Raw genomic sequence first — 21,342 nt, forward strand, 5'->3', positions numbered from 1 at the left:
GCTATCAAATACCAGTAATGCAGCTGGTGTGATACCGGCACATGGGTAAACGAAAAGGCCTATGGCGACAGGACGGTTCGGAAACAGGCCCACCACTGCACAGGGTAGAAAAAGGATGGTCTTTTCAATAAACACTGCTGGTCCACTTGGACACCAATATGGGAAAAGCCATGAATCTTGACCCCCTACTTCACACCATACCTAAAAATCCCTTCCAGGTGCACTGCAGAAAGGCAAAAGGCAAAAGCTTCTAGAAGAAAACACTGGAAAATTCCTTCACGACCCAAGGGCAGCCAAAGCTTTCTTAAAGACCACATTAGAAAGCACTGACCATAAAAAAAAAAAAAAAAAGCACTGACCATAAAGATAAGACTGATATACTGAAGTACATGAACATTAGGAATGTCTATTCATCACATGACGCCATTAGGAGAATGGAAATGTGAGCCACCTCATGGAGAAAGATCTGTGCCCCACTGAAGAGCTTGTATCCAAAATATATAAAGAACGCCTGAGAATCAACAAGCAAAAGGCAGACACCATGATGTAAAAACAGGCAAGATGCAACAGGAGAGTGGCAAATAAGGACGTCCAAGTGTCCAGTAAATCCATGACAAGGTACTCAGCCTCATAAACCATGGAGGAAATGCGAATGAAAACTTCTGCACACCCACCAGAAGGGTTAACGTGTCAAAAAGGAAAAATGGACAATATTAATACATGGCCAGAGGGAGCATAAGTTAGTACAACCATTCTCAAAGAGTTTGGCAGAATCTAGAAACCTTTCTGACCCAGCAATGCCCTCGCAGGTCTGCGTAGAAAGATCGCAAATTGGAATTCAAAGATCTTCTCACCAGTAATCGCCAAAACTGGAAAATAACCCAAATGTCCAACAAGAGCTGGGTAAACAAATTGTTACGTTCTCACAGGAGGCAACCCCTTCAGCAAGGAGAAGGCACTACAGCGACCAGGGCAGGATAAATCTCACAAACTCACACCCAAGAGAACACACTATATGCTTCCACAAACGTGAAGGGGCACCAACAGACAATTCAAAGCAGGTGATTTAAACCAGGTTGGGGTCACCTTGGGACAGGGTGACAGAACAGGGCACCTGGGTTTCCTTCTTAACCTGGTTGATTCCGTTTGTGGAAAAAATAACCAAACTGTACGTTTATGATCTCTGCTTACTTCTGTGTGTCCTTTAAGCCCCAATAAAAAAATATCCTTTAAAAAACTGAGCGCAGAGGGAGGCCAATCTGAACACAAGCATGAGTAATTTTCATGGAACTCTCACATTGACAAAATTTGCAAAAACAAAAACAAGTAAATAAATAAAAATGAGCCCAGAAAGGAAAAGAGAAAGAAAAATTCTCATTCATACCCCATCTCTCCCCAGCCCCTGGCTTTCTCGCCAGAGAGCTCAGGTCTGGCCCCTAGATCCCACACTTCCTGGCTGTGTGACCTTGGGGAGGTGACACAACCTCTCTGAGCCTTACTTTCCTCTCAAGTAAAATCGGGAGTTCGCTGGTGGTCTAGTGGTTAGGATTCCGGGCTTTCACTGCCGTGACCCAGGTTCAGTCCCTGGTGGGGAAACTGAGATCCCGCAAGCTGCAAGGTGCGGCCAACAAAAATAATAATAATAAAATAAAGCTCTCACCTTCAAAAATAAAGTAAAATGAAGGGCAGACAAGAAAGGAAAGAAACTGTGCCTGGGGCCGTGCCTGTGTCCTCCGCTTCATGGCACTCCCCTCTCCCCGGGTAAGGTGACACAAGAAGACAGACCAGCAAGGCTGAGGGACAGAGCTAGAGGGTGGGGGGCTTACTTCGCACATTCTTGGTGCTGTGACTGGGCCACAGGACCTGTGGCCACTGCCAACGTCCCCAAGCTCCCATCCGTGCGGTACACGTGGCTGAGAATCTTGAGCTGCAGAGGTTCTTCCTCTGAGCTAAGCAGAGGCTCAGAAGCCACCAGGCCAGATTGATCTGCCCCGCCCACCTACGAGGGGAGGGGTCCAGCTGGGCCCGAGGGCTGGCCCGAGGGGCTTTATTCCTCCAGCTCCCTCATCCAGGCTAAGTGCTACCTCCAGCCTCCCTCCCCTCCCGCTGGAGCCAGCCCTTACCCCAAGACGGTTGGATCCCAGCAGGCACCTTTCAGCCGCCCAGACCTCCCAGCTCCTCCCCAGCAGAGGTCACAGCAAGAGAAGGGCTATCTGGGTTTAACTCCAGCCCCTCCCCCAGCCCAGAATCTGGGCCCCCTGTAGGCTAGGACTTTGCCTTGCTCCCACCAGACACCCAGACCACAAAGTAGGTGCTCACATCTAAATAAAGGGGATCCCAAGGCAGCCCAGAGCGGTCAAGGCCTCAGCCTTGCCAATGATATGCAAATGCATCCACCCCGGCCTCGCCCCAGGGCTCCAGACTTTCTCAATTCTAAAGCAATTACAGAGGATTTCCCCATTGATTTCTCTTCCCCCTAAAGGAGGTCCTGGCCTAGAGGAAGTAGAGATAGGGATGGAGGGAGGGCCTTCTAGGAACTATGGGCCCAAAACAGGGCAGTGTCCTAGTGGGAAGGCGGAGACAGAGAGGAACCAGGTCTCTCCGGCACAGGGCCAGGGGAGGAGAGGCAGCCGGGTCCCAGGGCACTGAGATCTAGTATGACAAATCCTTTCCCAGAGGACTTCCCTGGCGGTCCAGTGGTTTAGACTCCACGCATCCACTGCAGGGGGCACCGGTTCGATCCCTGGTTGGGGAACTAAGATCCCGCATGCCAAAAAAAGAAAGAAAAGAAAAAAATCCTTCCCCAGGTGCCACAACACTCACAAAAATGGCAGCAACACGGTTTTAAAAGGAAACATTTCTGCGCATGAATGGAACCCTTGAGTGGGGACCAAAGTGAAAATGGGATCTGAGTACAAATCCTCATCCTTAAAAGGTACACTCAGCTCTTGGAAGAGGGGTGGCCAAGTTTAAACTCCCTGGAGGCTGTTAACAGGACTCCAGCCTGGGAGACTGAGGAAGACAGAAAGGAAGACCTACAGACACTGTCAGAAACTTCCACAATGGTCAACAAGTCCCCCCCTTGGATCCCAGTCTCATCAGCTTGTTAGCGCCTCTTTCTTAAATATGAAGGGACACCAGAGAACCAGCCAGACACGTGCAGAGTCTCCAACGTGAAAGACAAAAAAGACCCAGAGGAGCAGAGACCATGCCTGAGAGAAGAAAACTCCAGAAAAAAATATAGTTAATATCCTGCAAGTGATGAGAACTAATGTATCCATGAAACGAGAACAGGGCGCGACTGAAAAAATAAAAGGACTTGCCTAGTGGCACAGTGGTTAATAATCCGCCTGCCAATGCAGGGATCACGGGTTCAATCCCTGGTCCTCGTCCGGGAAGATCCCACATGCCACGGTGCAACGAAGCCCATGCGCCACAACTACTGAAGCCCGCGCGCCTAGAGCCCGTGCTCTGAAACAAGAGAAGCCGCTGCAGTGAGAAGCCCGCGCACCGCAACGAAGAGCAGCCCCTGCTCGCCACAACTAGAGAAAGCCCACGGGCAGCAACAAAGACCCAACGCAGCCAAAAATAAAAATAAACGAATATTTTAAAAAAAGAGAGGAGCATCCAGATTATAAGACAGAGCTCCTAGATATTTAAAAATATGACAACTTAATTAAAAAATCAAACTGCACAGTTAGAAGACACAATTGAGACCATCTAGAAAGCAGAAGAAACAAAGAGATGGAAAATAGCAAAGAAAGTAGAAGAAAAGCAGGTGATCGTTCTAGGAGATCCACTATCTAATAGAGGCGCTAGAAAGAACAGCAAAAATGGTGAGACGCAAACCATAAAATACCAATAAAATTAAAAGTAATTCAAAAAGTCTTCATTTAAAATGTAAAAGGTAAGCACTATTACTCATTTTACAAAAGAAAAAACTGAAGCTTACAGAGTTAGGTAACATGTCCAAGGCCATGTGGCAAGTGGAAGAGCATGTGTAAGACTTTCAGAGCCAGTGCTCTATAACTATTACGTGGTTCTAGAAGATTTTAGGCGTTTGTAAAAGGGAAGACAAAAAGTTCACGTACAAAGATCAAGAATCAAGATAACATCACACCCTCAGAAGCTGCACTGGAATTCAGAAGGTGATGTTGCAGTTCCTCCAATGATTTCCAAGGTGCCCGTCAAGCCTGAAGGTAAAATAAAGGCATCTTCAGGTACACTAGGCCTCAAAAAAAATTGCCTTCTGTGCATCCTTTCACAGAATGCTACTGCAAGATATGCTCCACCAAAACAAGGAAAGCAGGAAAGAGGAAGGAATGAGAATCAGGAAACAGGAGGTGCAACACAGCACAGAGGGACAGTGAGTCTGAACAGGCCCAGCCACCAGGCAAACCAGACTAGAGAAGGAAGAAGAAAAACTGCAGGAAGGACATCTCCAAGAGGAGAAAGACGCAGCTCATCCAACAGATCTAACCAAATGAAGACTATACCAAGAGGTGAGAGGACAGAGATTCTAAGAAATCCCTGCAAATGGGGGGAAAAAAGAGGCAATTAATAACTCAAGGAAATAAAGAAATGAATTTTATTGTATCACTTGGCTCAAATACAAACATTTACAGATCCAAAGCCATAATAATAAAACTGATCTCAACAAAATTGTATTTCGGGAATTCCCTGGCGGTCCAGTGGCTGGGACTCTGTGCTTTCACTGCCGAGGGTCCAGGAGGGCCCAGGTTCAATCCCTGGTGGGGGAACTAGGATCCCACAGGCTGCGTGGCACCGCCAAAACAAAAAACAACACAACAACAAAACAAAACTGTATTCCACAAATATTGGGAGGAGAGAGGAAGGAGGAATGGGGGTGGGGGATGGCGTGAGGCAACAACGACAAGCAACGTGTACTAAGTGCTTCTTATTTTCTAGATACTGTTCTAAATGCTTTACGTGTATTAATGATTTAATCCTCATAACAATCTCATGAAGTAGATACTACTGTTATCCCCGTTTTACAGATGAGAAAATCAAGGTAGGAGAGGTAAAGAAACTTGCCTACGGTCTCACACTAATAAATGGGAGAGTCAGGATAGAGACTTGGACGGTCTATGCAAAATCCACATCTTCTATAGAAGTCAACAAAGAATCTCAAAATCTAAAAAATAACTAGCAGTAGAAGCAGGGAATTACAGAAAAATAGGGATGAAAAGGCCAAAAAAGAAAAACAGCCAGGAGAATTTAAAGGGGGCATCAGGAATGGGGAGACAGGAGGCAAGGGATTGCCGGTTCTCTCTATAATCCTGCTAATACCATCTGACTTTTTAAACGACACCTAACTTTAAAGTTTATACTCTGCATAAAACAGAAGTGTATACTTTCGCTAGGTGAATTTTACAGGATGCAAAGTATTCCTCAATAAAGCTTAAAAAAATGAGGGAAAAAAAGTGTTTAAGATGCAGGCACAGGGACTTCCCTGGCAGTCCAGTGGTTAAGAATCTGAGCTTCCAGTGCAGGGGGCACGGGGTTCAATCCCTGGTTGGGGAACTAAGATGCAGAGCGGGTGGGGGTGGAGGGGACGCACGCTCAATTAGGTACTACTACTTACTCACCAGAATGAATAGAATTTAAAGCAACTGACAACATCACGTGCTGGGAAGACAGGGAACGGATTGCACAATGGTGCGACCACTGGAAAGCTCACAGCTACATAAGCTGAACCTATACATACTCTGTGACCCGCCAATTGCAGTCCTAGATACTATCTACACGGCCAAAGAAATGTGTACCTATGTGCACCAAAAGGGCACGATCATACCAGCACTATTCATAGCAAACACTGGAAACAACCTAAACGTCCATCAACAGACAGGAGTGATGTGAACGGCGCCGTATTCACGAGGTGGAATACTATACAGCAACCAGAAATCAGTTACTGCTTCACACCTCAGATACGGATGAATCTTACACGCTGGTGTGAGTGAAAACAGCTACAAATCAAAAAGGACAGGCTGCATGACTCCATTTACAGAAAGTTCAAATACAGGGAAAACTAATCTAAGGTAACAGAAATAAGAATGAAGTTGGGTGTGGGGTGGATGGTGACCAGGAGAGCGCAGAGGGAACCTTCTGGATGCGGGAAACGTCCCGATCTTGAGCTGGCTGGTGGTGACATCAGTGTGTTCATTTTGTAAAACTGCAAGTACTGACCACTCAGGACTGAAGCGTTTCACAGAGTATCCATTCCACCAAAAAAGGAGAATAATAATAAAAATGGGTTCCAGTTGGCACCCTGGAGTCTAAGGAGCCCGTGGACCATACAAAGGGGCTACGTACACAATTTCAGAGGTCCTCAGAGAGGACCAGACTAGAGTCAGGGATTCGTGAGTCACTGGTTAAGGACAATTTTAATTACAGCAATCACTTTTACTGTAACTTTTGCACAGGGCTATTCGTACGCTAGGCACTTCAGTACCATTAATGGACCCATTTCACAGACAAGAATATCTAGGCTTAGAGTCATCACCCAGTAAGTGGAAGAGCAAAATCCGACCTCAGCCCCGAGGCCCTCCTGCCCCCGGCAGTTATCTGGAGATTGCAAGATGAACCTAAGCTGGTGCATAAGGCCCAGAACATGCAAAATTATTACTGAGAGTGTGTGAAGCAGGTTTTTTATTCTGGGCTGAGGGTCCATCACTTTCATTAGCTCATAAAAGAACCTGGGATGCAGATGGTGAATGCCTTCACGGCACGCAAAGATGGTTTGTTTTTGTGATTCCGATCAAATGGCCTTGATTTCCTCCAAAGTCAGATGCCAGGCCTCTAGGGCAGCTGGCGTGGCAAGGACCCTAGCCCTGAGGGCCAAGACTGGCCACTGGCCAGGGGTCCCCACTGCCCCTGGGGAGGCCCAAGACCTGTCCTGAGCAGCAGCTCCCACAGGGGCCCTCAAAAGCTGGGCTGGGAAGTAAAGGACAGGTGAGGTTCATGATGGGGGTAGATTCTGGGTGAAAGACAGGACCCCACGTGACCAAAGACAGGGCTCTAAGGGACCAGGTGGCAGTTACGTGAGATCAGACTGCAGACTGGTCCGCGCCAGGAGCCAAGATCACCCCGACCTGGCCACATCCAGATCAAGAATGCTCGATCACCAGCTTCTCCTCAAACCTGTTCCTCCCCATTCCTCCAGAAGTAGCACTGACCAAAAATCCATTTGCTGTCCTCCTCATCTGCCCCTCCACATCGATCTCAGCAGCCCCACCTCCGCAAGACACGAAACCCTGGCCACCTCCAGCCTCCCTCCCTGGTCACTATCACCCCCCTGACAACCTCCTCACCACGGACAAGTTCCCTCTTCCCTCCCGTCTACCAATCTCCAGCAATCCAGATTAATTTTGTTAAATGCCCATTTGGAAATCATTTCAAACTCAAAGTCTGAAACAGTCCAACTAGCAAATAGTCCAACTGCCATATGACCTTCCCCAGGTTCGGCAACTGTGAACTGCTTTCTCACCCTACGTGTGACAGGGTGAGAAGCTGATTTATTGGAAATCATTTGATTTACCGTTGTCTCCCACGTCTAAAAATTTTAGATATTGTTTTTTTTCTTTTCCTGAGCCATTCCTGAGAGTACCTGCATTCATCAAGTCCCCTGCCCCTAAACGTTTCAGTGTTCTTACTTCGCAAGAGCAAGGACGTTCTCTTACATAATCACATTACCGTGATCAACTTCGTGAAACCTGATATTCACTTGATGCTATCGGCGAATCTACAGTCCATATTCCAATTCTGTCAATTGCCCCAGTGATGTTCTTTAGAGCAATTTCTCCCCTGATCCGAGATCCAATCGAGGGCTATATATGGCCTTTCTGCTGTCAGTTTTTTCATCTCCTTCAACCAGGAACAGTTCTCAGCCTTCGTCTTGCATGCCACTGACATTTTTTAAGAGTCCAGACTAGTTCTGTAAAATGTCCCTCAATTTGAGTCACTCCCTCCATTTAAAACCCTGCCTTCTCATTCCTCAGAGTTTGAAATTCCAAGACCTCATTACTGGCCTTCAGGGACTTACAGGGTCCCACACTCCCCCCTCCCCCCAGCTCCGGCCATTCTCAGGGCTCACAGCCCCTCACCACTCCGGCCAAAAAAGTCCCTCAGTATTTTCTTTCCTTCACAGCCTATCTCTCTCTTTAAAATGACTTCCTCCGCTGACTTATGTTTACTGCCTGGCCCCCACACACTAGGATGGGAGCTCCAATGACAGCAAAGATTTTTCTGTGTTTGGTCGCCGCCGACTCCCAGGGCCAGAGCAGTGCCTGGCACACAGGAAGCACTTGGAAATCCTTTGCTGAGTAAATGAACAAGTGAGGAAAGAAGACAGTGCTGAGGCTGAGAGCTAAAGAACCAGGAGGCTCAGAGAGCCAGGGGGCTGTGGAGGCCCTTCCAGATTCTAGAACGTTCCCCAGGCCTCCCCTAGGCCTCTGCCCAGACAAGGATGCGCCCAGCAAATCTCCCTTGAGGATCGCATCCCTCCACCAGCCAGTCCCGCTGATTAATCTTCTTAAATCAATCTCAGGAGGCTGACTGGATTCCAGAGATAGAGCTGATCAGACCCTGGCGAAGGCCCACGGCCCGCTATTGTCCACTGGCCGGTCCAAAGTGCAGGGCCTCCCCATTCTGACCCTGGGTTCCCACCTCCCATTCACATATCCTCCAGGGGCCGGCCCAGGGTGTGGGGTCAGGGAGAATAAACATCAAGCACAAAATCCTGCTAATAGCTCTTTAATTGCAATGGTGAGGGCAACTGAGTCCAGGCCTCCCAACCCCAGAACAGAGGAGCAGGTCGACCAGGCGTTCGTCACTTACTTGCCCACTTCACCGACTGCTGTGAATATTTTAGGGCTCACACACCTATCGATACTCAAGATTACTGGAAAGGTAACCGGGACCCTCTATCCCAAACCCCATTTATTCCTGATTTCACCTCCTCTTCTGCAGAGGAAGGAACCATCCCTCTGCACCCGGATCCACGATGCAGAAAGCTGTCTCCCAACCCCCCTGTCAATACCTGCTTGAATAGGGTCCCAGCCACCACCCCCCCACAGCCAGGGTCCCTTCCAGCTGTGAGCCCTCCTGGGGGCAGCTCCCTCTGCCTTGGAAAGCTGGATTCACCCGGAGTTCCCGCCCACGCTGGAGTCCAGAGGTAACTCGGCCTCTCCAGCTGTGTGACCTGAGGCAAATAGCTCAGCTTCTCCAGGCTTCCCAGTACAAGCATAAACAAAGATGCGGCTGATAACGTTGGCGTGACTTAGGGAGCTGACAGCCAAGAAGGTGATGCGCCTTGGAAGCGGAAAATTTAGCACCTGCACCCCGCAAGAAAGGCGGGGACGGGTGCTGGGTTGAGAAATTTGTAAGCCTGCCCCGCCCCAAGCAGTGAACGGGGAGCCGTTCCCCACCACCTGGCTAATGGAATGAGCACCAGGCTTGGTCTGGGCGTTGGCCCAGGGTCTGGGGGTCCCTAGGTCTCAGTGCGGCCACTCGACCGGCGGGGAGCAAGAGGCAGCGTCAACCCCCCACCCTTCCCTGCTGGGTGAGCGAGCACCGGCCTGAGTGGCGGCGCTTCCCGCGCCCGGCTGCTCTTTCCTCCATGACCTCAGCCGCCAAGCACGCAGAACTCAGGCAGGTCCTAACTCACAAAGTGCAGGTACAGGCCTCTGCGGCCACCTCCCGCTGCTTCCTCGTCCTGCCTGCCCCTCCCCCGAGTCCCTTCCCCCCGTGCCTCAGCCTCCCCATCCACCTAATGGGCATTAGGGGGCCTGGCTGCTGCGCTTGGGCTCGGCGCGGCCCTGGCCCCCTTGAGCGGTGGCTGTTTCCCCGGCTGCTTCTCATTAGAGCACTTGGCCGCCGCCAGGCCCCAGCCAGATTGGACACCGGGAGTCCGCGGCGCCCTCTCCCAGACTCTCGGAAGGCGAGTGAAGGCCCTGCCAGCCAGAGTGACTGGGGTCTCACTTCTAGGCCACAGAACCCTGCCACCTCTCCGGGCCGGGCCAAGCGACCTTAAGGGCGCAAACACAAAAATGACCGCGGCCTCTGGGCGCGCGCAAAACAGCCCGACCGGCCCTTTGTACCCCAGGGCCGCCCCCCAGCCCTTCCTCTAGGGTCTCCGGCACCCCTCCCTCACCGGAAGCGCACCACTTGGGAGAAAACCCTAGCCCTCAGCGTGGCCGGCCGGGCAGAGCTCCTGGGGGACACGCGCACCCCAAGGCCATGACCCGGTCCTCGCCCCCCCCCCCGGGCAGGCGGGGATCTTCGCGCTCCCGGCCCCCCCGACCCCGTGCGTGCCCCTCCCCCGCCTGGCGCCTCACAAAGGCCCTTTGTCCCGCCGAGCCCTGGGACTCTGCTTCCTGAAAAGTTCCAAGAGAAAAATCAAAGAGGGGCAAAAACAGCGAGTGCTGCCGAGCGCGCTGGGTCGGTGCGGCAGGGCCAAGGCGGCTGCTGCGGCCCAGAGCTGTCCCCTCCAAGACCCCAAGGCCAAGGCAGCGTCGGGAGCTCCCCGAGAAATCACAGGAATCCCAGACTACGCTTTGTTGTGGGAGAGGTGGATTTTTTTTTTTTTTTTTTTTGCGGTACGCGGGCCTCTCACTGTTGTGGCCTCTCCCGTTGCGGAGCACAGGCTCCGGACGCGCAGGTTCAGCGGCCATGGCTCACGGGCCCAGCCTCTCCGCGGCATGTGGGATCTTCCTGGACCGGGGCACGAACCCGTGTCCCCTGCATCGGCAGGCGGACTCCCAACCACTGCGCCACCAGGCAAGCCCGAGGTGGATTTTTTTTAAAGTTGAAGCGTGGGACGCCAGGCACAAAGCTGGAGGCAGCCGGGGGAGGAGGAACCGGGTTTTCTGCGGCGGCCGAAGGCAAGTCTGGAGGTCCCCGCGTCTCCCTTCCCACCCCGCCGGACTGGAGCGGCCGAGGCCCGCGTGGGGCAATCTTCTCCCTCTCCAGTGTGGCCCCCACCGAGCCTGGGCAGCCCCTCTCGGGAAACGGCAGAAGCCGCCGGGCCTTCTCGGACACCTCCTCCCGCGCTTCCATGTCAGACCCATGGTGTTCCCTCCGCCGATCGTGCCCCGCGGATCCGCTCCTGCGCCACTTCCTTCCCCTAGCTTCGGGACGGCGACTGCCCAGGATCTGCATCCCTGCCTTCCCGCAGGAAAACAAGGGGTCCCCGGGGCCGGGGTTGCTGCCCTCCTTCCCGGGGGTGTGGGGGGGTTGGGATGAGGGGTCTCCCAAGGGCCGCCGGCCGCCCGCCCCCCGGAGGCCGCGTTCCCAGGGCTGGGGTCTTCGTCCGTCCGCACCCTCAGGCGCCGGGGCTGGCTGGAGACCCCGCACGAGAGTTAAGAAGCTAAGGAACGAACCCAGGCCCAGGGCGCCTGAAAAAACATTTGCCACAAAAACTATTCCGGCTCTGGGAGCAGATGTCTCAAAGGGTATGGAGTTGGTCTGTTCTTTTCTCGCCCAGATTTTGAAAACTCCAGCCCAGGCTCGAGTTGCAAGAGCCCGGGGTTTGGAATAGCCCCTGGTGGCTCCGGTTTCGGCAGACTCGAGCGCCTTGGGAGGGCCCGAAGCGCCGGGGAAGGCAGCTGAGTCGCGCGCCCCTCTCCACCGGAGCCTCCAGACTGGCCTCTGCCCCGGGCCCAGGGGTCTCCCCGGCCCGGGAACTGAGCCTGCCGGCAACCCATGGGCACCCAGTGGACCGGCCGAGGGAGAAGGAGGGGCCGAACCCCCGTTGCGAACGCCGGGGGTGGGGGGGGGGAAGGACCTAGCACTTTCCCCGGGCCTCCCTCCCAGGATCCCGAGGAGACTACTGAGGGCGGGCATCGCGCAAGGCACTTACCCGGGTGCGGGTGGAGGTTGAGGCCGGCCATGTACTTCCCGGGCGGCAGCGCGCCGGGCAAGCCTGAAGCGGGCAAGCGTCCGGCCGTGGCGGCGCCCACGCGGTGACTGTCCATGGCCAGGCCGGACAGCAGCGGCGGCGGGGGGCCGTGCACAGACCGCGGGGGCCCGAAGTCTCGGCCATCCATCCTCCGCGGGAGTGCCGCGGCCAGCCCCCCACCCGGCCCGCGGGCCTAGTTCAGTGGGACCTAAAAGTTCGGCCTCGACGTAGTCCCAGAGTCCTCGGGCGGCGGGGGCTCCGCGGCGTGCATGGCGGCGGCGGCCAGCGGGTCTTGCGCTCGGCGGCGGGCCTGCGGCCCGAGGCGCACAGACGGCCGGTGGTGGAGCCCCTCCGGGCGGCCAGGCGGAGCTGCGCGAGGCGGCGCACAAGGCGTCTTGGCGGGGAGAGGAGACGGGCCGCGGAAGAAACAGAAGGGGAAAAAAGAAAAAGGAGGGGAAAAAAGAAACAAGTTCAGAAAGTCGTCTATGCCGTTCGGGGTCGGGGGCTGCCGATGTGGTGGCCAGAAATGAAATCGGGAGTAGCCCCTTTTCCATAAAAAGTTAAATTCCATGCTCCTTCCTTCGGCGGCATCGGGCTCACGGGCAACGGCTCAAAAGGTGGCCGGTGGCGCGCTACGCCCCAGCCCAGACTCTGCCTCGGCAGCTCACGGGTGCTCCCGAAACTGGGGAAGGCCCCTCGGCCGCGCCCCGAGCGCGTCAATACAAACCTCCGAAGTGTGTTGGATTCCTGGGCGTCACATGCTCCGGGGTTTCAAACAGTGAAACCTTTCCACGAGCAGTTCGAAATGTCTCCCTAAACACTATGTAACTATCTTATCTGGAAAGTTTAATACTTAACCTTTGGGAGCCCTTGTCTCCCTTTTCTGAGTTTGGTTCCCCTGAGCTCGCCCCGAGCCTCGGAATTAGTAGTTTTTTCATGAAAGAGGGTGCTAAGCGGGTTTATTATTTTTAAAGAGACTCATCGCCCCCTCGTGCCACCCCCCTCGGGCCACTGTGAGTCGCAGAGCCTAAGTCCGAAGAGCCGAGACGTGGCATTCTCGCCCGAGGACTGGAAAGAATCCTTCAAAACAAGCTTTGGTTTCATTTTCCAGCGCCCTGGCCTGGGAATCCTGCGGCCCGAGGACGTGGCCTGGCGCGGGGAATTTGGGGGGCGTCAGAGGGGAAGGGAGAGACTCAAGGGTCTCGCTCCTACCCTAGCTTGCCCCCAACCCCACAAATAACCTACAAAGAAAACCTTCGCGTCGCGGGCCGACCGAGGGGCGCCTCCCCCAGCGTTGGGCAAATCCCCCTGTAGTTCCAGTATAAAGCTGTTTATTTTAAAGATCTGCCGATTCCCGTGGGGGCGGGAGGCGGTCTGGAAGCCAACCCTGCCCTCGCTCTCCGTCTGCCCTCAGCAGCTCGGATTCCTGATTCCAAGAGGCCCGGGCGCTCCTAGAGCCAGCCACCGGTCAAGCCAAAGCCACCGGCTCCCGGGTGCCCGCCCTGCTCCCCGCGACCGGCGGCCAGGCCCCGGAGCTGCAGACCCTCTCAGCCGCAACCCCCCGGCGTCCTCCAGCCTCCCTCCCCAACTTTGCTAAGGATGCTTATTTTAACCCGGTTTTGGTTACAAACACCCCCTCCCTCCCTCGCTGCCTCCCATCAGGCTCTGGTTACCAGATCCGCGTTTACTTTAGAAAAATCTAAGATCGCCACATCCGAAGATACATGTCAGGCGATGAGCTTTCCGTGATTTAAAAAAAAAAAAAAATTCTTTGTGTAGCTTTCTTTTAAAAGCCAGCGCTTCGGGTCATGCCCCCGCGCCCCACTTTGGGGAAGTCGGGGTGAAGCCCCCCGGAACACCCTTGCTCTGGTAGAGAAGCTGGCTCGGTCATCTGCGGGCTCTGCTGCGTTCTCCCTACTTTTCTTCCCCTCTTAAATGCAGTTAAAATGGCTGAATTCCGGCTTTTAATTAAAAACAGCCTATAATCGAAAACGTCTAGGCGTCCCTGGCTCCCCCACCGCCTGCCGGGAACCGAGAAGGGAACCGACGCCCCTCGGCCCGGTTGGGAGGGCTAGAGCAGGGCTGGGGGCTCAGGTGGGCGCCCGGGGCGCAGGGACTTGCCCCCACCCCTCCCGGGGCACCCCACCACGCCGGCCCTGGTCCCCCGATTCTGTCCTCGGGAGCTGGAGAGCTGAGGGTATCCCCGGCGCACCCCGAGGGGGGAGGCGGGGTGGGGGGCCATCTGGAGAAGTTTGGAGACCATCGCGCCCGGCCAGGGGCAGGCGGGTGGCCCAGCGGCGTACCTGGCGCGGCAGGGCTCCCGGCTCCAGGCGACGGCGACTCCGGTGGCGGCCCCGGCTCCCGGCGCGGCTAGGCGCCCGTGCTGCCCGCCATCCCGCGGCCGCTGCTCCCCTTCGCCACCCGCAGCCGCCTCACACTTTTTGCCCGCCTTTCCTTTTTTTGGTAGAAAACCGCTCCCCGGGCCGAGCGCTCGGCGCGCCAACTCCTCCGCCCTCCCGCGGCCGGGCTCCCGCAGCCCCCGGAAAAGCCAGCTTTCCTCCCGCCGAGCTCCCCGCTTTTTAATAAAATCCAGGTAGCGCCGGTTTAAAGAATCCCAAATCTCCATATACAGCCCGGGATTGGAAAAGGTACATTACACAACCCCCCTTTCAAGTTCCTCTCGCTGGATCTAAAAAAAAAAAAAAAAAAAAAGCCGCGGGGGGGCGGGAAAGGGGAGGGTGGGGGAGGGGAACACTCTACGGCGAAGAAACACGCATTGTTCCCGGGTGCCCGCCTCCCCCCCAGGCCTGCCCCCGGCCGCCACCTATTGGCCGCGCGCGCCGCCAATCACGCGCATGTAAACACCTTGGCCCTCAGCCATCCCTATAAAACCAATTACGGACCTAGGGGCTCCAGCAGTTTCTAGGCTCCCCTCGGTGGGGCTGAATGATCAAAACTGGTGGTGAGAATTTTTCCGGGCCGTTTCTAGGCAGCCCTCCCCCTCCACCAGCTCGGACCCCCCCCTTCCTCCTCCTCCTTTTTCCTCCCCCCTCCCCCAGCGTCTGGGCTGAGTGATCAAAATAGAGGAAGATGGTTGTCGCCGCAATCCAGGGCTTTGCAAGGCGCAGTTTAATGGGCCGCCTGTCAGCTTCCTGCTCGCAGGAGGAGGTGACAAGCCGAGCGAGCCGGGAAGAGCCAGAGGCCCGGCGGGCTGCACCCCGGGCCCGGGCCCCCGGCTCCCCACCTCCCCTAGGGCGCGCCTTCTACAACGCGCGGTGGAGACGCCAAAACGGACAAGGGCTGCTTTTTCCCTCCTCCCCCCACCCCACTTTAAAACAAAGCAGCGATTCATTCCCTCCCCGAACTGCGCGGTTGGGTGGGATGGGCAGGCGAGAAGGCGGTTTTCCTTGCCCCGGTCTGCGGGTTCCTCCCTGAAACGCGGTGTCAGATGGTTACTGATTAATATTTTGGAGAGGCCGCGGCGGCGGGCAGCGGGTGAGTCTCTAATCTCCTAAAAGGGGTTCCTATAGAAACGCGGGCCAGGGCGCGCCCCCCGCTCGGCCCCGGCCCGGGCTGCGGCGCTTTGCACCGCGCCCCTCCCCAAAGGCTCTCTTTGCGTGGGCGCTCCCCTCCCTTTCTCCCCCCCCAAAAAAAATCAGAGCAGAAAAAAGGATTAGATCGGCTGAGCGCGAACTGACTCCCTCTCGATTCTGACATTTCAGCCTATTAGCATTTCTCCACGGGGCCTTCTGAAACCTATTAAAGTGTAATATTAAAAACCTCTTGGCTGGGGGCCTCTCTCGCCTTCCATCCGCCGTGCCCCCTCCAGGGAGGGCGAGACCGGGGGAAAAAAAAATCTGTTGAGCTCAGAGGAAGCAGCAGCCAAGCCCAAAAAGTGCTTGGCTGGCCGCGGCAGCCGGAGGGGGAGGGGAGCCCCAATCCCCCAGACTTTGTACTTTTATTTTGCGCTTTCAGCAAAATCCTTTCTGGGTTGAGTAGCCGGGAGCTGCCCGCGGCAACCTACTTGGCTGCGGGCACGAGGAGTGCGGATGCGGTCGGAGGGGCAGCCCTAGGGGCCCGCTCCCTCCGCAGCCCCGCAGGGACCCGTGCCCGGCTAGGCATTACGTACCCTCAAAAGGAAGCTTGGAGGGGCAGAAATCCTTGGCGATCCTGCCTCAGAGAGCAACTGTGGTGATTAGATTTTAATTAAAACTAGAGAAGCCCGCTCTTTCGCCCTGCGCTGCGGACTCAGCGTTTTCGCATCGTTTATTCTTTTTTTTTTTTAATCCATTTTTAAGGCAACTTTTCTGGAGGGGGGAAAAATGAGCTAGTTAGCGCCCATTCGTTCTATTTTCTTTTCGCCACTTTTAGAAAAAGAAGGGGGGTAGGCTTGGAGAGCGAACTGGGGGTGTCTAATTTAATTCCAGTATAAATTTGAGGAAAAAAGTTCAGCCTCTTGAGGGCAGTTTCAAGTTGCCCTTCCTGGAGCCTCCTGCGCTGGTTTCTAGGCTGCCCTCTTTTGGAAGCTGGAGCTCTGCGGGGCGGGCGTGGGGGGGAGGGAGGAGTGAGAAGGAAAGAAAGCCACGAAAATAGCCGGAGCGGAGGGGAACAAGCGGCGGAGCAGGGCACGCAGGTCTCAGTAGCGGCCGGGGCGGCGGGAGGCTCCCGTTGCAGCCCCGGGACGGCCAGAGCAAAGACGGAGAGGAGAGGGGGGTTAGAGAAAGGAGGTATTGTGTCTATGTGCCTTGGGGGAGGGGGGTGACTGCAGAAAATAAAGTAAATGCAGTTGAGCTGCACGAGGCTGCTGAAAGCCAAGACTGGGGAAGGGGCCGTGCGTGGGGTCGCACCCCGGGTGGGCGCAGAGTGTCCTCCAGTCTTATCCAGAGGCCTCTGTGGGTTCCTAGTAAACCCTCCCACTCCCGAGCCCCCATCGCTCAGTATTCAGACCCCAGACACTGAACCTCCATTCCATTATCCCCTGTCCCGGGATCTGGAATGTTTTTCTTTGTTTTAATAGAGCTCAAGAAAAAAATATGTATGTTGAGAGAGTTGGGGTGGGGAATACAAAGGACTTGAAGGGTGGAAAAAACCAAAAGCCTATTTTTATAAATGTTTAATGTTTTCACTCCTGGATGCTCAAGACGCCGTAATTTTGACGGCGGGGTATGTGTGCCATAAATCATTTAGTTGCTAATAAAAATTCTGCCTGTTTGCCCTGGATTTGCCAATGGCGTTTGCATTTTCCAAGTGTGCGCCTGGATGGAGGGGCGAACCAAGCCTGCATTTCATTAGGGCCGAGGTTCGGGGCAGGCGAGGCCCCCTCCCCCACCCATACCCCGGGTCTTTGTGGGCTGCAGCCCCCTTGCGCTCCCCTCCCTGCACATACCCGCACCCGCGCGAGCCGCTGCGCGGCCCTCCCGCCAGAGCTCGCCCGGGTGCAGGGCCTGGGAACGCGTAGGTGGCGACGGCGGCGGCTCCCGGTTCCCGGCCGCGCAGCGGGGCTCCCCGGACAGACCCTGCCCGGCAGTGCCGGTTCTCCGAGCTGCAGCTCGGGTGGGGGCGCGAGCCGGCTACTCCGAGGAGCCACCCGCCTCGGACGACCTACGCGCGTCCCGATCTTTGCCCCCTCCCGGCCCGCGCCCCGCTGCCCGGGTGCCCGCAGTCGCTGGGCAAGCAGCGGCCGGGAGCCATCTTTAGGGCGGGGGACGGATCCCAAGCCGAGTGGTGGGCGCAGCCCAGGCTTCGTCCAAGACCCTCGCCATTCGTAGAGGGCATCGGCGACACCCCTGGCTGGGCTTCAGGGTCTGGGGAAAGAAACGCCCTCCCCGCTTTGGTGGCACAGAAACGTAAAACCCAGGCCGGGGCGCCCTGCGCGGAGCGGATAACGACGCGCAGCCCGCAGTCCTCCCGGGTCCCGCCGCCATCTTCCACTCCCTCCCCCCACGTATTTGTGTTTACTCGGCAAGATCCGGAGCCAAAAAGAGTGTGTTGACGCAGTGTGTGTGTGTGTTTTGTACTAGCTGGGTGGAAAATCGGCTGAAGGGGGGAACCTCCTTGCAACCCCAAACCTCAGTTCCCAGAGAACCCGCCCAAGCCAGCGCTTTTGTCCGCGGCCATCCTGGGCCGCCAGAAACGAGGCCTTTTGTATATTCCTAGGCCTCCAGCTCCGTGGACGCGGCCTGACTGACAAAATTATTTCGCTTTGTTTTAAAACCCAAGGACAGGCCAACCTTGGATTCAGCTCTCCCTGACTACGCCTTTGTCACTCGCGGGCTCGGTCCCCAGCGCCTCGGTCAATCCTGTCCTATTCAGGGCCGAACACGGCGCTCCCCGGAATCCTGGTGTGGCCGACCGCTTGGACGCGTTCTCCCCCACCCCCTTCCCCAGAAAAGAAACCCGCATCCTTTCCTAGGCGAGGACACCCGAGCCACCTCCACCCGTCGCCCCGAACGGCCCTTCGCGGTGGGGACCGAAATCCCCGCGCCTCCGCCAGCCTCTCGGTGAAGGGAGCCCAGGGCATTCGCCGGGCTCGGCTGCCCGCTCGGGAAGCCGTGACGCTGTCTCTTAAGCGCCAGTTTCCAGGTTCCAGGTCCGACAACCAGGGAGCTCCTGGCCCGGGTGCCACTAAAACCCGGAGAGGCCCCGCCCGGGAAAGCCAGGCTCGCCATCCCCTTGCTGGGACGGGCCCAGTCACGACTCAGCGCCGAGCCGAGGTTCGGCCAGCGCAGCCGAGATGCGTCCCGACCCGCCAGAAAGACCCAGGACGCGGCGCCAGAGCCACGAAAGCCGCAGGGACCAGGGGGCACGGCGGGCAGAGCCTGGACCGAAGTGCGAGGCCCGGCCCCGGCAGATCCCGGCGGCTCTCGGCTCCGCCTCCGGCCCTGGCCTCTTCCCCCGGCCGGGTCGGGTCTTCCACTCTACTGTTTGGCTCTAAGCGAGACACTCTCCGTGCGCAGGGGGCTGGCTGCGGCCATAAATCTCGGCGCAGGGCCCTCCTTCCCGCTGCACGCACGGGTACTCCCGGTCGTCGACCCCGCGTCCCTACCGCACCAGATGCCCCGCTCTCCAGGTCAGGGCCTGGGGGCCCCGAGACTGCGCAGGGAATCCAGCCAGAAGCTTCCCCTTTCACCAGAGAGAGGGAGCGGTCCTGTCCACTCCGTGCCACCATCTTCCATCCCCGCGGTCACCGGACCCTGAGGTGGCCTGGGCCTCACCGCATCGCTGCCTAGGGTAGGGGCGCCCGGACGGGGTGCTTACTCCTAGGAAGGCTAGGTGAGGCTGGGATGGGCGCGCGACTACCCACCTGAGCCCAACTCTGGCTCTACCTGTGCCATCGAGGGGCGACATCAGGGTCACAGTGGCTTCTCAGAACTCAGCCTGCCACCCCTCTCTGCAGACCGTGCTTTAATCCTGGGCCATTGTTCTGCCCTTGGAGCCCTCTGAGGGCGCACCATGCGGGGAGGGGGACTTTTTTGTGTGTGCACGGAGGACCAAGCAGGGTGTCTGCAGGCGCCGTGCCTGTAGGTAGGGGCTCATCTGGCTCCCCACCGGTACCGGCCCACCTTCTCCTCCTTGCCGGGGACACCTCCGGCTTTTCCCCGTCTGGCCCCAGTTCGGCACCCTGGTCGGCCACCCGCTTTGGCGCAAATAGGCAAACCACCGGGAGAGCAGGGATTGGTCCGGCGCTGGTAGCAGCCTGGTAGGCGCGGCAGTCTTTCTACTCCGGGTGGGGGGAGGGGCGTGGGGGGATACAGGGGTGCAGATCCACACAGGGTGTATTTGCAACAATAACGCTTAATGTCACCAACTTTGTCTCTTTACCAGAGGGGCGGGGAACAGGCCTTCGTGCTGGCGACCTGCATCAGGCGGTTTGCTCTATTGATGGGGACGGCCACCTCCGAACCACCACCTCTTGCTCGGGACTTCGGGTGGGGACAACCGCGCAAGGGGGAGGCATTCACCCCTTCTGGGTGCCTCCCGAGAGCCTCACTGTGCCAGTGACACGACGGCAAACTGGCACGTGGCAGATGCCGGAGGCGGAGGGTTTGGAAACCTTGCTGGGAAACACTCACCCGGGGAGCTCCTTCCTAGAATTTCTAAAAGCACACGAGGAGGGACCGAGGCCCTCTGGCCGAGCCCAGGAGAATTTGAGCACTCGCCTCGCGGCGGAAACGCCGCCTGGGAGTGGAGAGGCGGCTGAGCCACATTCCAGCCGCGCCTCCCCCCTGGGCCCCAGCCCCGCGGCGCCCCAGGAAGCGCCTCCGAAAACAAAGCTCTGCGGTTTCAGCCCAAGGTTAAAGTCCGCCGTGAGCATTTTCTTCCCCCAGAATCCAAGAGCGATTGTGTTTCTCCAAATAAACCACCAATAAATCAGCACTGGGCCGCCTGCTGAGGAGCTCTGCTGACCTTGGGGAATGGATTTCCTGCTAGACCCGTCAAGAGGACAGGCGTGGGGAGAGGGACACCATGCCAGCCGTGCCCCCTCCAGAGGGAAGCGGAAGAGGCACTGGCCAAGGGCATTCGTGGGGGTTTAGGTGGTACTGGTGTGCCCGGAGGGGACGGGGCGGCAGTGCCGGCTTGTGGGGATGTTACCGTGGGAGATGGTCGCTCTGGGGAACGCCGACTGCGTGTTCACTGAGCGCCCAGGGTCCCCGCCCTGTTCTAGGCGCTGGGAAAGAGACATGAGGGACAGAAAAGGCCTCTTTGGGGGCCTTCTTTGTCCGGGTGTGCCTGGGTGTGTTCCCAGCCAGTCTGTGCGGTGTGACTAATGGGATTTATGTATGTCAGCACCAGGGTGACTAATGGAGGGCCCGGCAGCACGTGTGTTTGGGAAGGGGTGTGCCTGCCGGGGGGCGGGGGGGGCGTCACTGTACCTGGGGGGGAGGAGGGGGCTCCCCGGTCCCCTCCTCGAGGTCCCCGTCTCCTGCCGCTGGTTCGCAGCTTTGTTTGGGCCTCTGAACCCCTGCGTGGCAGGCCTGTGCGCGCTGAGAGTTCTGCAGCAAATTCCTCCGCCGGCCTGGCCCCCACAGGCGCCTCCATCCCTTCCCACCGGCCTGACCCACGTGGCCCCGGCAAATCCTTCCACAGCAGAACCCTCCGGCTTCCTCTCTTTCGGTCGGAAAATTCCTTCCGATGCAAACCCCTGCTTCGCGCAGGCTTGGACAGCCCTCTGACATGGGTATTGTCACGCCCATTTAACAGGCCAGAAACCAGAGGTTCAGGAAGAGAAGCAACAGGCCCACACAGCTAAGACGTGGCGGGCTTCCTCAGCTAAGCCAGGCAGGGCGCTGGGGACACGAATGTGGAGCCCCTGCATCCCTGGGAGCCCCCAGCCTGCCGTTCCCTTTCCTGTCCTACCCCGTCCATCCTCTCCACCTTCTCCTGGGGCCTCTCTCCTGCCCTCGCCTGGGGGGGAGGCAACAGAG

General features: G+C 56.8%; 2 protein-coding genes across 11 annotated transcripts in view; both read right to left on the minus strand.

Moving 5' to 3' along the window:
- Positions 1-21,010, minus strand: part of TNRC18 (trinucleotide repeat containing 18) — an 89,154-nt gene extending 68,144 nt beyond the window's left edge. For 3 of the 10 annotated variants that reach the window (XM_027125683.1, XM_027125681.1, XM_027125678.1), the window contains exons 1-2: positions 14,221-14,619; positions 11,879-12,311 (exon numbers count right to left, since the gene is read on the minus strand). In XM_027125683.1, coding sequence (XP_026981484.1) covers positions 11,879-12,065 — 187 coding nt within the window. In that variant the 5' untranslated portion in view covers positions 12,066-12,311; positions 14,221-14,619. Of the gene's footprint in view, positions 1-11,878; positions 13,503-13,605; positions 14,189-14,220; positions 14,621-20,790 lie in introns of those variants that run through there. The other 7 variants (XM_027125689.1, XM_027125688.1, XM_027125685.1 and 4 more) reach the window with 5 other exon arrangements.
- On the minus strand, positions 17,020-18,891 carry LINC02983 (long intergenic non-protein coding RNA 2983). The gene is given in 1 exon segment (XM_027125690.1): positions 17,020-18,891. A coding segment is annotated over 1 exon segment (666 nt). The 3' UTR covers positions 17,020-18,225.
- Positions 21,011-21,342: the final 332 nt, after the last annotated feature.

This window comes from Aethalodelphis obliquidens, unplaced genomic scaffold (assembly GCF_003676395.1).
Source record: "Aethalodelphis obliquidens isolate GAN/ISIS:26980383/991018 unplaced genomic scaffold, ASM367639v1 scaffold30, whole genome shotgun sequence".
Lineage (NCBI taxonomy): Eukaryota > Metazoa > Chordata > Mammalia > Artiodactyla > Delphinidae > Aethalodelphis > Aethalodelphis obliquidens.